Source organism: Hypomesus transpacificus, chromosome 18, assembly GCF_021917145.1.
Source record: "Hypomesus transpacificus isolate Combined female chromosome 18, fHypTra1, whole genome shotgun sequence".
Lineage (NCBI taxonomy): Eukaryota > Metazoa > Chordata > Actinopteri > Osmeriformes > Osmeridae > Hypomesus > Hypomesus transpacificus.
In genome coordinates, this window is record NC_061077.1 from 7,648,147 (window position 1) to 7,663,504 (window position 15,358).

The following is a 15,358-nucleotide window of genomic DNA, read 5'->3' on the forward strand; positions in this document are numbered from 1 at the left end:
GGGACATGCATATTTGTTTTGATTGTACAAGTAGTCTCAGTGGTTCTTCAAATGAGCCATGGTACTTGCAAACATCCTCACATTACTGGCACTGTGCTGCCTCTCAGTGGCCTGAGAGTGACAGTACACCATGACCAGGTGTGGATAGATTCGCTGAGGCCAAACTAATGGGGATCCAAATAAAGAAATAACAAATACTACCGTTTGGTATTACTTGATGTCTTCCCAAGCAGGCTGGAGACCTCCTCAGGAATGAAGTAAAGAACCACAGCACAATCAACTCAATCCAATTGACAAAATAGATGTAGATTTATAAAATAGATTTATTTAAAAATTCAAAAAAATATGCATACAAATACATCTTTGTAGCAGTAGAACACTGCATTTATTTCCCATTAACTTTAAATAAATGGTATAGCATATCATACATTATCTTATCAAAACAAATATTGTCAAAGCTTTCAGTATCTTACAACACAGTTGGTGCATTACAACAGTGTTGTGTCTTGTTAATTAAGTATCGGGCAGGAATGAAAACATCATAAACCAAAGTAACAAAATCAGACAAGTAATGAACGCAGCTGAAGGGCATTAAAGCAGCTGAAGGGCATTAATGTAATTACTACGCTTTTTTCCTTTAACGCTGCCTACTACAGAGGAATCAACAATGAATAGGGAGCTTGTAAAGTATGTTATTTGTATGCTTCCTACTTTCTGCATTAAACCAAAAATAAAAATTATGAGATTAACTACAGGTATTTACTTAGCAGTTTCAAACTAGCGATACGTCATTCTACTAATTTATTGCTTAACTGTCCATCCTACATTAATTGAGTCTGTATACTGTATAATGTATGTCTTCAGTAACAAGAGACCATCTTATTCAGGAAGGTATTTTTGAACTTCTCTGTTCTGTTTGTCATGATCTCACGGTAACTAGGTTCCCACAAAACAGCTGCCAATCTTTAAATACTATGATAATACAGTAACTTTTCGATTGAATGTTGCTTTTGCCTTTGCAGTGAGGCTTGGAAGGTAAGGAGGGCCAAATGATATGAACTGTCAAAGACAACATTTACAATCTAACAGTAACAGTTTTATACACAACATTTCCAGGCTACTCTCTCTGCAGAGAAGTACCATTGGAGACAGCTTGCGAATGTGCCCTGACTTCACTGAAAACACATGACCAGCTCAAAACGTACAGTAAGAACATATACAGAATACATATCTAGAATTATCTGGTACTGATGAAACATCAGTAATGAAACAGAAGGCCATACAATTAACCATGTATTAAAGACTATCATAAATACATTGGATTGAAGGTGTATAGACAAGTTAGGAGGTCCCAAGACCTGATACAGATATGTATTTCCTAATCTTCAATTATCTTTAAATATGTGTACATAAGTAATGTGCTGCACAGCAGTCAGGTATTGAGCTTTTGTTGGATGGGGATGGTAAAGAAGGTTAGACACTACAGAGATATTTTGCATCTGAAGCATTGGAAAGAACAGTGAGAAACTGAACAGGGACATTCCTATTGATATGGGAGTTATGGTCCCTCCTCCCTAATGACCACACTTCCTGTCTTGACTAGGAAGTAACCACAACATGATAGAATCTCTACATTGAACACACTTTTTATCCCCATATAAAGCCTTCAGATGGTTAGGAGGCTAGGAAGGGCAGCATCAGGCTATTGCTACATTCTACAGCATGTCATACACTTCATCTCTAATATGTATGATATATACGATAAGACTTGACAGATCTATTTGATAATTATTATAAATATAAATAATCCAAACTGAAGTGAGGTATTTGTTATTGAATGCATCATGCATGATAGTAAAAATAAATAGAAAAATTATATTTGGTCTTCAAAATATCTGACACTGAAACTGAAGGTTTTGAAGCTGGTGCTGTGCAGCTATAACAAAGCCCAGTGACACGCAATGATATGACAAGCCTGTAACTATGGAGATGGGGGCCATAGCAGGTGAACTGAGCAGGACGTGAGGGGGGGCTGGTAATTAGTCACTTGGTAATTAGGTTTCAGTCACAAACAAGTCCTGTCTATAGAATTGAGTGGTGGACAGTGGACTAGAACCCTCAAGGTGCGACAGCATTCGCACCCCCTCACCCTTCCAACACACACCTCTTCCTCTGAATACATCACATCTTGGTCTGTCCCAACTGCCAGAGAGCTGACAGGACTAACACTTGTGTCACTTCCTATGTGGCTTGGGTGTGGAGAGAATGAGATCACAGTTAACTGTCTAAGCTGTGACTTTCGGTCAGTATTTCCATGACTGAACTAAAGTCTCAGACAGTCAGAAATGGCCGAGGATCAAGAGTGAACAAGAACCATGTCCCTAAAGTACAACACTGTGTTAATCAAGCACAGTCATGAAGGGATCACACACTTTCTGCATGGGTCTGACTAGAACTCAAATACACTCACCTTTCTCACAGGCAAATGGGCCAGCTTTGGACTGTAACACACATATTTACGTAATAGTTTCAAGTTCTGCACTGAGGCCTGGGGGATGTTAAAGGCAGTTCAGTAACATTCCAGGGCACTTGAGAGGATTCAGTGTGCTCTCATATTCTGGAATGACAACGCTGTCATGTTGTTTCTTTCCCACAGTTCAGGATCTGGTCTGAGGGTGCTGGTTCTGGGCCTGACCCACGACGGATTCTGTCAGATGTGAATGTTGTGGTAGCGGACCTTGGCAGAGTCGATGTCGACCCGGCGGGCCTCTGCGAAGGCCAGGAAGGTGCAGAGGCCCAAAAGATTCACCACGGAGATGAGGGCAAACACTGTTGCCCATGAACCCGTGGTCTCAATCAGGTATCCAGAGAAGTATACCATCAGAACTCCTGCATGGAACACACACACACGCTCAGACCCGTGTGTCTAACACCACAGACTACCAGACCAACAAACATAAACAATACAAATCCATGTAACACTCTTGTTACGAGGCACCGTACAGCTATATCTTAGTAATGGCTTCAGAGCCGCTCTGAACTTCACTAATATGTAAGCATAGTTACTCAATGCTAATGCTTCAGGCACATCCTCCCCTCCCAGCTGAATGCCTTAACTATATACTAATGAATAACTGGAAGAGAAATGACAAAAAGCTCATTCTTGGTCTCCCAGAGGAGCAGTAACTGTCATCTCCTATTCTCTCAATTATTCATCAGACACTAACTTTATTATCTATCCATGATGAAATGTGCATCATGGAACTTTGGTGTCAGTGTGACTGACAGCAGACACACAGCTCAAAGTTTTTCCTTCAGAAAGATTAATCACAGATTTTCTCAACACTTTTCACTCGAACTTAGGAACTCACCCGAGAAAGCACCACAAGTATTCATAACTCCTGCAATGAAGAGACATGCTTCATTAATGTTCCTCTTACTCATGTTCATAAGGTGCATTAACTCAACAGACATTTTCAAAATCTGATGTTGAAAGAGCAGAGGTGAATCAATAGAAATAAGAGCCAGGTGGGTGACACCAACCAAGCAATAATACAATAATATATATATATATTCTTTTTCATTTTCATTTTTTTAAAGTATTTAACTGGAGTTAACTGTGTTTTTTATACGGTCATATATACTGAAGGTTTCATAGGAACCTTAAAACGTACCAAACAAAGCCCCAGCACAAGACGGAGCCAGATCCTGAACGTTCACCGACACACCACTACAAAACAATCACACAAAGAAAACACTTCCTTCATTTACATTAGATCTACACAGACTGACTCATAGCCTAAATGAGTCACAGTAAAACACTAACTTGAATATGGAGTCATAAAGTGATGAGAGTAATAGAACAGCAGCATAGCAACACCGTTCCCTAGAAGCCTTTGTGTCCATAAAGATACAACAGCCAGCTCCTGGAAAGTTGCATGACATGCCAGGTGGTTTGAGCGCATGGATGTAGGCCTGGGCATCAGTACCTGTGGCTGAAGGTGGTTAGGCCCATGGTGGCAGACACAAAGGCTATGGCCCAGGGGAAGGTGGAGGTGCCACACAGCAGGAGGGTAAACACACTGGACACACCCATGGAGAAGAACTGACAGGTGGAAATGGAGAGAGCACACCAACACAGACTTCCAGTTTAGGGCATGATTGCAGTGGCTAGGTTTCGTTCATTCAGGGAGATGTTGCTCATATTAAGGTTAAAACTCCATTTGTAATACAACACAGGCTGAAACCAGCTACAATACCTGCATCAACTTTCTCACTGCAGCAGTATCAAAGCCTAGAGCAAGAGAGTGGGAAACAAGAGTTAGAGAAGAGTCAAGAAGCAGCTAAATGACACTCCATGTGTTGTCTTGTATTTCCGTATGCAAATGAAAGGGTTGCTTTACCCTGACTGATGAGGTGGTCAGAGAGACAGCCGCTGAAGAGGGAAGAGGGGATGGCCACTAGCCAGGGAACCACGTTGAACACCCAACCCTGACAAGGAACAACAAAAACACACGAGGAAATACTTTAACACGGGTTACCAAGGATGGACATTACCGGCTTGTCTATCCCATAAGTTGACCTTAAAAGTACTGCAAAAGTAATGCTGTTTATAGTGACCACTGCTGGATAACCATTTGGTGCTACAAACTGTGACGTAACAGTACACTGCTGCTAAACCTTACAGTGACTCAAATTGACAGTCCTTAACCTTGCCCTAAACATTTCAAATACTAAGAACTACTGTAGCCTCCTCAAACTCGTTTTCCTTGGTTTGATCTAATTCTCCTGCCTGTTAGTTCTGTCATGCCATGCTTGTTGTATAAAGGTTGCTTTTGCTTTGAGAGCAGGGGCTAACATACTTACCCTGGCTTCTGGGAAAGTATCCTTGAAGAAGGTTGGAAGCCATGACAACAGTGTAAAGAAGGTGCTCGCGGTGCAAAGGTGGGTGACAATAACAGCACTGTAAGGAAAACTTAGATTAAATAAAACGTGACACCCAGCATGTCCCAGATCATCTTATTAAAAAGCTACACAATAGTGGTTCCTGTTAAGAACTGTGGCATGTTTGACAAACGATCCAAATCCCCAGTAAATTAAAATGCAAGGAAGAATCACCATTCTGTGTGCTGGGTCGACGGTAATATGAGCATTTTTATCTTTAGTTACTCAGAGATGCAATTTTGTGTGACATTGAGAACGTCACTTTCTCACACAAGCACACTTCTAGAAACTCAGGGGTTGTTTTACTCTAGGGGAAAAGCTAAGCTATGAAAGAGAATGAAACCAACCATTTGTCAGGTAAAACAGCACAGATCAGTTGCACAGCCAAGAGCTTCTATAAATAACTGTCCCTCAGAGACCAGACAGAGCACAGAGGACATGAATGAACTCATTATCTGAGAACATTCTATCAGCAGATAGCTGAGCTGACTGACCACAGACTCAACCGCCTGGCTTCCTCTCCTGGGTACAGATAAGGGCTTTATCTAATTAGTAATAGGTGTGCAACTGAACCCAGCAAAACACAGAGAAGGTAAACTGCTCATTCATCTAAACCCAGTTACACAGGCTGCCATTCACACCCACACAGACAGACGGAGACACAATCAAACCAAACACGAGCCAATCCAAAAGCGAACGAATGAACAGACAGTAGAATTCCCCATTGTCTTTGCTTCTTATCTCACCAGACAGCGGGTTGTTTGAAGAGGCGCAGCCAGTGTCTCCTGGACAGCTTGGACTGAGTGCCCCCGCTACCCAGAGACTCTAGAGTGATGATAGGTCCTGGAACACACACACACGATTTGTCTGTATGGCTCTCTCTTTAGAACAATGATGCAGAAAAGGCAATGCGAGTACATTCACAACTCCTCACACACCACTTACCTTCCCCTTTGAGTAGATATTTCCACATGCAGTATGCCCACAGGACAGAGAGCAGGCCAGACGCATAGAAGACACTCTCCCAGCCATACAGGTCTAACATGAGGGAGCCAGCTGCTCCGATCACCAGTGTTCTAAAGGACACAGGGAACAATAAAAGCCACACGCAAACTTCAAAGGCGTTTCCACAATGTCCCACGACAGGTTTTTCAGCATCAGTGACGGATAATTGCTTGTTTTTCCTGCCCCATGAAGAGACAGTAGTCAAACCATGCCAAGTACTTGTAGGTTGATCAGCAGAGCCTGCTTTCATTTATCAATAACCAGTAGGAGGTGAACCATAAGACTGGCCCCAGGTAAGTATCAAAGACCAACCGTGTTAGTGAAAACAGGATGTGTGTGTGATGCAGACTCACCCCAGGTAGGAGCCACTGCCCACCGTGCTCATGAGGAAGCCCCTCTCACTCTCCACCACCTTCTGAGAACACAGGCTGGCTAGCGATGGGTAGTGCACACCTTCACATTTGAAAAAGAAAATGATGTATTGTATTCTCAAGGTAAAATACAAGGATTAAGTACCAACAAAAAAATGAAAGAGCAGACTAAGAACATAACATTATCCAAAATCACAGGGGGGTTCCCTAGTTCACAGAAAAGTCAACAGCAACATTTTTCTTATCTTGACCATACATAGGCCTACACAGGTTTTACAATAGCCCCGAGGTTAATTGCAAACAAAACCAAACTGAACCTTGACCACTGGCAGCTATCAGAATCCGAAGGGGTTTTAATCGCCATGAAAGTTTGCACAGACAAGGAATTTACTTTGGCAAGAAGGTGCATACATTCAACATACACTTAAATAAATAAACAAGTCTAACTATATCATACAAGGTGCAAAGTCTAATTAACTAATACTAAGTATGTAAAATAAACTAAATATAAAGTATAAAATAGGTATAATGTACAATATAAATATAATTCACAATGTTACAGTCAGATGCTTTAAATACAACTAAACCCTTATCTAACAAGGTTGCTTCATGTTAATCTGTCTTCGGAACTGAAATATCAATGTGGCATTAGGGCAACTCTTCCCCCTCACCTTGCAGCAGCCCCATCAGGAAGCGAGCAAGTGTCATGGAGAAGATGGGCTGGTTGCAGAGGCGGGCCAGGACCGGGGTAAAGGCTGTCATAGCCCCCCAGGCTGCTGCTGACAGCAGCATCACCTTCTCTCCCCCCACCCTGAGAGCAAAAACATGATAGTACATCATACTCAGATCACTGTTCCATCTTGGTTTCAACCTAGTGGAGGGACACATACTCAAAAGCTGTGGGTACAGGGTTTCCCCTGACTAGTGCAGAATCATACATCCATCTGGAAATGTCTATTGTTGGGTAATAGATAACCATGGGTGTCTTCCTTGAGTATGCAGCCTGAAGTGCTACATTATTAAAGTCTTAACTGTGACATCATTATCCAATGTTTGCAATGTTGCAATGATGCTGGCACCTGGGCCTCACCCACCAGAAGCAGCTGGTAGAGCTGTCTGTTTTTAGTGCTTCTCTGCAAACATTCACATCAAACAATATTACCCTGTTTCCGTGAGTAAATATGTTTGTAGTGTGCATCATTATAGAATTATATTTTCTTTTGACAGTTCACACCCAAACCAAGTATTTGCCTTCCATCAGTGCAAACAGACCAATGGACCCAGTGTGTGGAGTACTGGTCAAAATCATCACCCACCTGTCACTGACGTAACCCCCGATGACTTGGGTGAAGCAGTAGCCCCAGAAAAAGCTGCCCAGCACCATGCCTGTCTCTCTCTTGCTCCAGCTGAACTGCTCTGCCAGGCTGACCGCACAAATGGGCATGGCTACACGGGCACAGTACAGCAGGCAGGTCCCCAACAGCAGCACGACCGTCCAGATTCGTGCCAGTGGCCTGTACAGAGTACAAATGTACTAATTAAATGATACATTGTTGTTTGTTAGGTAGTGTGTAAGCCAGCTTGTAATAGTGGAAGGAATGTGTGTTTGTGTGTGTGTGTGTGTATGCACGCGTGAAAGATAATTCCCTTTAAACTCCCTTTTTACATTTAGCATAATGGAAATACAGGTTTACAAACTGGTTTACATTGCATTTCAGTTAACAGGGACAATTGGTTATGTTCTGTTTCAAAATTGAGCTTGAATTCAGTTAAGTATATGTCAACACATATCTTGTGACATCAGTACATTTTCTTAAACTTATTTAGCACAGGAACAGTCAAACCACGAAAACGAAACTGGGTACACTAGGCCAGCTACAGTTTGTGCTTCTCGGGACCACCAGCTGACAGCCATTTCAGAAGTCAATGGGTAAGCTATATGTGCCTGAAAGCTGTCTAACTTAACTTTAAAGAAGGTACAAAGTAACAAACACATACACATGGGTGTATGCTGAGTAGCATTGCTTACGTCAAAACTGGAAGTAAATGTGCAGTGAGAAAAAAGTGCAAATGACTGCCATCAACTGAGCCCTCATCGGCAATTTTGCTATGAATCTAGTTGCCACAAACATCCTTCCATTTGTTGCCATTAATACTTTGCAATGACCTTACCTTGACCAGTTCGTATTCAGTTCAGACCCCTTCTTCTGACATCCAGCGGCACCGATTTTATCTGTAGGATGGTTTTCTTTGAGACAGACCAAATCTGGACTAGAGTTCTTTCCATGTTTTTGAAGAATTGCCATTCAACGAGAGGGATAAATATTTACTGACGTTCTCCGTTGGCTACTCAAATTCACAATCCAGCGTTTTCTCGTACGTAGCAGAACTGAAAGATGACAAAACAAAGCCTTACGTTCAGATGAAACTGGCGTATAATTTCCTTCCGATTAGATTCATATCTGGTCACATTACAGTGTGGTGAAGAGAAGCGCGCGGGATAAAGTAAGACAGAACTGAGGAGAGAATCTGTTTTTACCGGTGCTGCCTCTGAGGGTTGATAATCCACGTGTCAGTTTCCAGTTACAGCCACGCAGTTCTTCTAGCCATCGGTAGGGTAACCTTGTTCAGGAAGTAAAGACGTGACTCAGTCTTTTTTAAACAGCGTGTATATGAAAGGGAGTGAACTCCATCGATTCCCTTGCATGTCTCTCCCAAACATAAAAAGCGCTCCAGCATGTCAGATGAAAGCATTACAGCTCCGATATTATTACATAGTAAAACAGTAGACTAGATTGAAAAGATACCATGATTCAGTCGTTTTCTTTACGCTTTGCGTTGCTCTTGACAGATGGATGATGATAATGACCCTGTTCTCTGATGCTCTTGGTTGGCTGTTGTCAGTATTTCTCAGACAAGGCAGCGATGCTGCGCAGTAGTTTCAGTTACTGCTCCCGTGCCGGATGCTCAGCTGAGCTGGCATTGGTCAGATGAGGAACCAAGAATTACATAACATCCCGCAATGTCGTCTTGAATGTTGCGTGGTCTTATGGTGCCTTGAAAATAAATAAATAAACTTTTGTGGCAAGTCTTGCGATTATAAATCCACACATCTACTTTTTAATTAGATTTTATTGCAAAATAATATCAGCTAAGCAAAACATGGGTTCCAAAAAGATTTTGTTCCAAAAGAAGTATATTTTTTATCTTCCCTCTATCAGTTCAGGCAGATATGAATTCACATTATTGTATAGTGTTGTCAAGAGATGACACGGGATGAAAAGCAAGACCCAGCTCAGTGGAAAGTCAAGCATTAAGATGTTCCTGCTTTTACCATGTTCTAACATTGATGACAAGCATGTGTATATCTGTGACACAGATATACACATTGGACAACCAATCCTTCAGCATCAACTATAAAGCTTCTTTCACTCCATTTCAAGGTCAATACATAAGTCTTACAAGCCTAATTTAGGCTTTATTCTCACCCTTCATATGCAAACAGTGTTAACTTTCCCTGCCGACTGACAGAAAAAAAAATCTAATAACTGAAATACGTAAAATGATAAATCATCACACAACTTTACATCACAGGCTTGAACAAAGCATACAATGTACCTCATAAAAAAAAGCATTATATCTTGGAAGTTGTAATTTCTGGCATTAAAGTCACTTTAAAACGTCAACCGTCCACTTTGCACTGTCTTTTGTTATCAAAGAGTCCCCAAAAAAACACCTAAAAAAAAGAAAGAAAAGGTTGTCTGGCACGAGTCAGTCTCTGCTTGGGTATAAATAGATCACAGGAGAGTGGTGTGTCCATCTTGGCACAAAGCTGTTCTCACTTTGGGTCCTCAATAGTTCCCTTGCTGAGGTCTGTCATTTTGGGATACTTCACTTTCTTTTGGTCAAGTTCATTCTGAGCCCACAGGAGCAGCTTCAGGAGCTTGGCCAGTTTGGGTGTAGACTCTCTATTCTCATAGTCCAGGACAGACTGGTTCACCTCACTCCACACCTTGAAGAGAATGGAGACAGTGCTACATAAGTAAGGAAAAGTCATAATAATTGAAACAAGGACAAATGTCTAGGTTTGAAAATATATTGGTCCTTCCCATTCATGGCTCATCATGTGTTCACTTGACCTCACCTTCTGCCTTTGCATCATGTTGAGCAGATCTCCAAAGGGTGACTCCTCAGGGTTGTCGAACGCCAGCAGAGCCAGGGTTCTCTCCATCTCAGTCAGACATTCGCGGCTCTCCTCCCCTTGCTCAGCCAGCTGGGACTGGGCAAACTCCAGCGCTGCCTCAGTCTCCCTCAGGCGGATCAGCTCGATCAGGTGCTGCTGCTGCACAGGGGAAAGGGTTTTCAAGATATTAGTCAGAGGCAGGAAGGCATTAAAAAGTGTGACACATGCGGTAACAAAACAAACATATGAAAGTTGACTTCAAAAGGGGCTGAAGGAGAATGAATTATATGTGCAGAAAAGAAACAAATAATCAATAAATCAAAGGAGGCCCTTTTTGTTACCTGTAGATGAAAGTACAGGTAGCGGTTGGTGTCCAACAGCTCTGGGTGCAGGCTATTTATCAGTGCGATGGCTTCCTGGATCTGTCCTTTTAAGATCATCTCTCTGATCTTTATTCTCTCGTCCAGAGAGTCCAGGTCCACGCTGGGCTCAATCCCAGACTCCATACGGAACTTCTCAGCTGCCTCCTTGAAACCCTCTAGTACATTTAGTCATAATAACGGTTAGACTTTGTACTGGGAGTGTGAATTATTGATTTAAAAAGGCATAGAGTTGTTAGGATTAATCAATATATTGCTGTTCAAAATGCACAATTAAGAATAAGATACTATACATCTCTTCTAAACCTAAACAAAAGACAGGATTATGTAAAAATGTGGTTCTGCATCATACCTGTCACAAGGTAATTCATTATGAGCCTGTTCATGTCAGCTCTCTGAATGTGGACATTGTTGAGTTTATCCATCCACTCTTCTCTCGTTATGTCCTCCGGCTTTTCAGCATAACTCATAATGAATGGTCCTGCATTGGGGGAATCGAAATAACATGTATTATTACAATAAATTTAACTCAAGCTGTAACTTTTTAAAATGTGTTTTAGATTGACAATTTTGACTGATCTGCAGTCGTTGTATGAGTGCATTTAACTAAATGTAAGCAAAGGGATAACACATGTTGCCAAGCATTCTGCATCTTAAATATATTTTCGCAAATAAAACAAGTTATTTGAATATCCACTGGTCAAGGTACAACAAGCCACCGGAACCTTGCGGTACTGAGGCCCACGTCGAAAAGAACAACATTGAAGCCCGACTCGTTTCAGAATCAAAACAAAGCAGTTTTTCAATCAATATAATGGCATCAAAACACCAAAATCAGTACAATTGAACGGAGCAATGTTGTGCTGATATTCTAGTGTGTGTCATCTCTGTCTTAAAATATAATAGAGGTTATTTTAGATTCGGTACCTGAAATGCTGCTACTCCTCAGCGGCAGCAATTGAAAATATGTGCACTGCTCGCGATATTACCGAGGGGCGAGAACGGGATCTCTCCGCGGTTGCCAGGTTCGAAAAACCACATTCTGATTGAGGTGACAGAACCAGCGCATAGGAAATTCAGTGAAAGCAGAATTGTTTTAATGAAATATTTATTCAAACTATTTAAATGTATTTGTAGAGTTTAAATGTGTTTACACTTGATTATGTGCCTGATTACTCATATCATGCAATACACTTACACACAGATATCCTAAAACTCTTTTCTTTTTATGTATATATATTCTTTAACATGGATATAATGTAAAGTTGACATGATGTGTCAGTTACACTTCACATGCCTCTATTTAGTGTATTAATAAGTAATCAGATAACCCAGCTGATGAATTAATGCTGTATGGCTGGCTAGTTGACCGTTTCTATAGCAACATAATTGTTTACCATCTCTATCGCAATTCACTTTCGTGCTTTGTAAAATCCAGAAGTGAGAGCTACATGAGAGCACAAATCAGTTTTAGCAACAAATAGGAGGTACGTTTTGTTGCACTTATAGCAGCCTATATGCATTTCACTTTCAAACAATTAGTTTGTACTAATAGGCCCGATTTTTCCTAGCCACTCGGTGCGTTTAAGTTAGCTAGAGCTAGGCTAGTTAGAGTATTTTACTGTGCTGTACCACTAATGTCTAGCAAGCAGACCCTGTCTTAATGTCTTTGACTACAAATGTAGGTGCGAGATGTCTACCTTCGCGGGGGTGTTGAAACCACCCCTAGGAGAAGGCTTGAACAACTACCCTGTCCTGCCCCCCATCCCAAACACACCTGTCCAGGACGGCGCTATGGGGCTGAGTGGTGCGGAGGAGCGGATGACAGTACAGAGGAAACTCCTGCGCCACAGGAGAAGTAAAAAGCAGCAACATCAGTTGCATAAGATAGTGTAAGTATATAAATTTTAGGCACTGCTCTCTGAATATGAACCTATTGTACTAATGCTACGGTGTATGTTATTTGACTGTTCAAGTGTTTCTAGTGCAATACAGGCCTACAAACGTGCAAAGGATATGACACCTACTAGGGCTCCCCTGTCACCCGAGCCTGAGTTTCCTCCTTCAGTAAGAATGCTTTATTTTCTGGTCCTCTTGAATGATTTTTAATTGACAACATGTATTTTTTTTTCATTTAGTCTCAATTTCGCTATTAATATTTAACATGTGTGTTTCTTTTTTATCTTACAGATGAGCAGCAAAGATAGAAAGAGAAGAGTAAGAACGGTTTTGGAACACAATATTTGCTCAGATGTCTTTTGAAATATTCCTTTCTTCATGGCTGCATCTTTGTGTTTTTACTTGCAGTTGAACTACATGTTCTTAAAGCAGTGTGTGGAGGGCAGTCCTATTGTGCCTATCCAGCAGCAGTGGCTGGATGCCATGTTGACCCGTGTTCCACTGCAGCTTAGAGAGGGCCCAGGGAGAGATGAGCTGCTGCAGGAACTCTGCAGGGAGGTCAGCGACAACTTCCTCAGCGGAATGGTCAAACACACAGGTTCGCCAACAACCACTGTGTGCTTGTGAGATTGTGTGTGTTTGCATTTGGATTTGACACTGTCCTAATGTTTGGCCCCTTCAGTAAATTATGTGCTGGAAAAGCCACAAACAAAGGGTACAGTAACAACAATACAGAGAAGTCCATCAGCAAAGTGAGTTTATTAATGATTCACAACCAGCATCTTCAAATCTATCATCATCATCATCTTGCTAGTAATGCAAACATCTTTTTTATTCTAGTTTATATGAACATTCTCCCCATACTTTTTGCAGGGTTCTTGATTTCTCCAGACCCTGGCAAGACAGTTTTGTTAGGAGTCGCAAGGAGATCAAGGACAATTTGCACATTCTTCACCCAGTAATGCGCATCATTTTAGATATGGGATACATAACATTCTCCCACCTTCTCTTAGTGGACCTCTCTGACTGCAGGTAATGGATGCATCATTACATCATTAGTGTTATTAACACCAAATTGTTCCGTTACCTCATATGTGAAATACATTTTCCTCTTGCTTTAACATAAAGGTCCACAGGCCCTGTAGACTGTGAGAGTCTGAAGAATAAAGTGGTTGTTGAGTGTGAGAAAATAGAGGAGAGAGTCAGGAACACCTGGTTCCCCAAAGTCATCCACCTGCTGACCAGTAAGGACACTCTACAGGGGGTCAGGCCTGAGAAATTGGACTCCTTTTACAACTGTGTCTCTACTCTCATCTCCAACCAGGTAAGAGTAGTTTGTGATCAATTATTTCAAGATCAGAGTTTGGTGTTATTTCAAGTGTAATCAGTCTTATTATGACAGCTCATAGCTTAATAATAATAATAACAAAAAGTTCACGGTTAGTTATTCATGATTGATAACTATGTTGTTGTTTTTTACATATCTTTATTATTTTTTGTCAATTTTTCCACAGCTGAGATCCTTGGTTGAGAGAAGTGTTGAAGAGTTTGTCAGCTTATTTGATCTTTGCAACAACCATCGTTTGCCTTTATTTCGCATGGATCTAACATTTGATGATGAGAAGATGGAATTCTATCCCAGCTTCCAGGATCTTGAAGAGGCTGTTTTACAAATTCTTAAACAAATTACTCTCACCATGCAGGTCAGGATGGGAGAAAATACGATGGAATAGTTTGCTAGTATGGTATCGGTTTCACCAATCAATGTGCTGTTTGGTGTAATCAACTCTATTGTTGCCTCTGATGTCTATCCATAGAAGGTGCAAACTGTCCAGTCATGGCTAGGTGAGGCTAACCAGTCTTTTGTGGATGCCAAACTGGCAGACCATGTCCTGGTATGGGCACAGACCACTGTGAGGACTGCTGTGAGGAAGAACCTAGAGGAACCTAATGAACACTTTCAGAGTTATGGTGAGGGGCTGACAGGAGACTGTTCTAAAAACCTGTTCATTATTATTGTGTTATTGTGTTCCTCACAATAGGCTGTTTTACAGTGTTTCTCATTTTTTAAACACTAAACTAACTGGAAACTAAAATGAAAATAGATCATATAATCCATGACACATGTCTTCTTCATCTCTCCACAGTTAAACACTATGACTGGCTGGTCAATGGAACAGCACAGGCCCAAGTGGAGGACTTCATGAAGGAAAACCATTCTTTTGATGAATACACTAAGGTAACACAGTGGAGTCAAATTGACTTTATTCCTGTGAATAACTTCATGCAACTAGTGTGTTGATGCTTGAGTTTCAACTATCGGTAGTTGAACTTTCTATTTCTTTTCTTCTCAGCAAGTGGAGCAGTTCCGTGTTCTATCCAAACAGATTGTAAGCCTCCCAGCGATTGCCCACTTTGCCATGGTCCGTCTGGACTGTGAGGAGCTGAAGCAGGGACTGGCTAAGAAGGCCAAGACTTTTGCTGAGATCCTTGTGGAGCAACTAATCACTAGCCACCGCGAGCACAGTCTACAGTGAGCTGCATACAGTTGACACTTTGTATTTCCCTTGTCTAGC

The 15,358-nt window shown here is 41.5% G+C and overlaps 3 protein-coding genes across 4 annotated transcripts in view; 1 reads left to right on the plus strand and 2 right to left on the minus strand.

Moving 5' to 3' along the window:
• Positions 1–330: 330 nt before the first annotated feature.
• On the minus strand, positions 331–9,280 carry slc17a9b (solute carrier family 17 member 9b). Of its 2 annotated transcripts, XM_047041099.1 has the most exons (15): positions 9,128–9,280; positions 8,860–8,942; positions 8,493–8,709; positions 7,637–7,834; positions 6,992–7,131; positions 6,303–6,402; positions 5,890–6,020; positions 5,691–5,787; positions 4,867–4,963; positions 4,404–4,491; positions 4,260–4,294; positions 3,990–4,105; positions 3,675–3,730; positions 3,372–3,401; positions 331–2,889 (listed from the first exon to the last, which is right to left on the minus strand). In XM_047041099.1, exons 3-15 carry the CDS (start codon positions 8,624–8,626, stop codon positions 2,711–2,713), a joined length of 1,401 nt encoding a protein of 466 aa, XP_046897055.1. In that variant the 5' UTR covers positions 8,627–8,709; positions 8,860–8,942; positions 9,128–9,280; the 3' UTR covers positions 331–2,710. The 2 variants fall into 2 exon arrangements, with proteins under 2 accessions (XP_046897055.1, XP_046897054.1); XM_047041098.1 differs by having other exon boundaries at positions 8,493–8,942.
• Positions 8,193–15,358, plus strand: part of dnah12 (dynein, axonemal, heavy chain 12) — a 29,945-nt gene continuing 22,779 nt past the window's right edge. Inside the window, exons 1-12 of the mRNA XM_047041183.1 lie at positions 8,193–8,250; positions 12,569–12,775; positions 12,860–12,950; positions 13,074–13,100; positions 13,191–13,380; positions 13,465–13,534; positions 13,656–13,814; positions 13,911–14,106; positions 14,297–14,485; positions 14,600–14,753; positions 14,930–15,021; positions 15,137–15,315. Coding sequence (XP_046897139.1) covers positions 12,576–12,775; positions 12,860–12,950; positions 13,074–13,100; positions 13,191–13,380; positions 13,465–13,534; positions 13,656–13,814; positions 13,911–14,106; positions 14,297–14,485; positions 14,600–14,753; positions 14,930–15,021; positions 15,137–15,315 — 1,547 coding nt within the window. The 5' untranslated portion in view covers positions 8,193–8,250; positions 12,569–12,575. The remainder of the gene's footprint in view (positions 8,251–12,568; positions 12,776–12,859; positions 12,951–13,073; positions 13,101–13,190; positions 13,381–13,464; positions 13,535–13,655; positions 13,815–13,910; positions 14,107–14,296; positions 14,486–14,599; positions 14,754–14,929; positions 15,022–15,136; positions 15,316–15,358) is intronic.
• LOC124481243 (glucose-induced degradation protein 8-B homolog) lies at positions 9,443–11,876 on the minus strand. Its single transcript, XM_047041153.1, has 5 exons — positions 11,811–11,876; positions 11,236–11,364; positions 10,845–11,041; positions 10,465–10,662; positions 9,443–10,332 (listed from the first exon to the last, which is right to left on the minus strand). Exons 2-5 carry the CDS (start codon positions 11,351–11,353, stop codon positions 10,159–10,161), a joined length of 687 nt encoding a protein of 228 aa, XP_046897109.1. The 5' UTR covers positions 11,354–11,364; positions 11,811–11,876; the 3' UTR covers positions 9,443–10,158.

Bases quoted from the DNA above. Each gene is read 5' to 3' on its own strand.
- LOC124481243 (XM_047041153.1), bottom strand. From the start codon at position 11,353: ATGAGTTATGCTGAAAAGCCGGAGGACATAACGAGAGAAGAGTGGATG. The intron at 10,663-10,844 runs GTAACAAAAAGG...TCCCCTGTGCAG, and splicing joins ACCTGTACTTTCATCTACAG to CAGCAGCACCTGATCGAGCT. The intron at 10,333-10,464 runs GTGAGGTCAAGT...ATTCTCTTCAAG, and splicing joins ACATGATGCAAAGGCAGAAG to GTGTGGAGTGAGGTGAACCA.
- slc17a9b (XM_047041099.1), bottom strand. From the start codon at position 8,626: ATGGCAATTCTTCAAAAACATGGAAAGAACTCTAGTCCAGATTTGGTC. The intron at 4,106-4,259 runs GTATTGTAGCTG...TCCACCTGTCAG, and splicing joins CAGTGAGAAAGTTGATGCAG to TTCTTCTCCATGGGTGTGTC. The intron at 2,890-3,371 runs GTGAGTTCCTAA...TGTTCCATGCAG, and splicing joins TACTTGTGGTGCTTTCTCGG to GAGTTCTGATGGTATACTTC.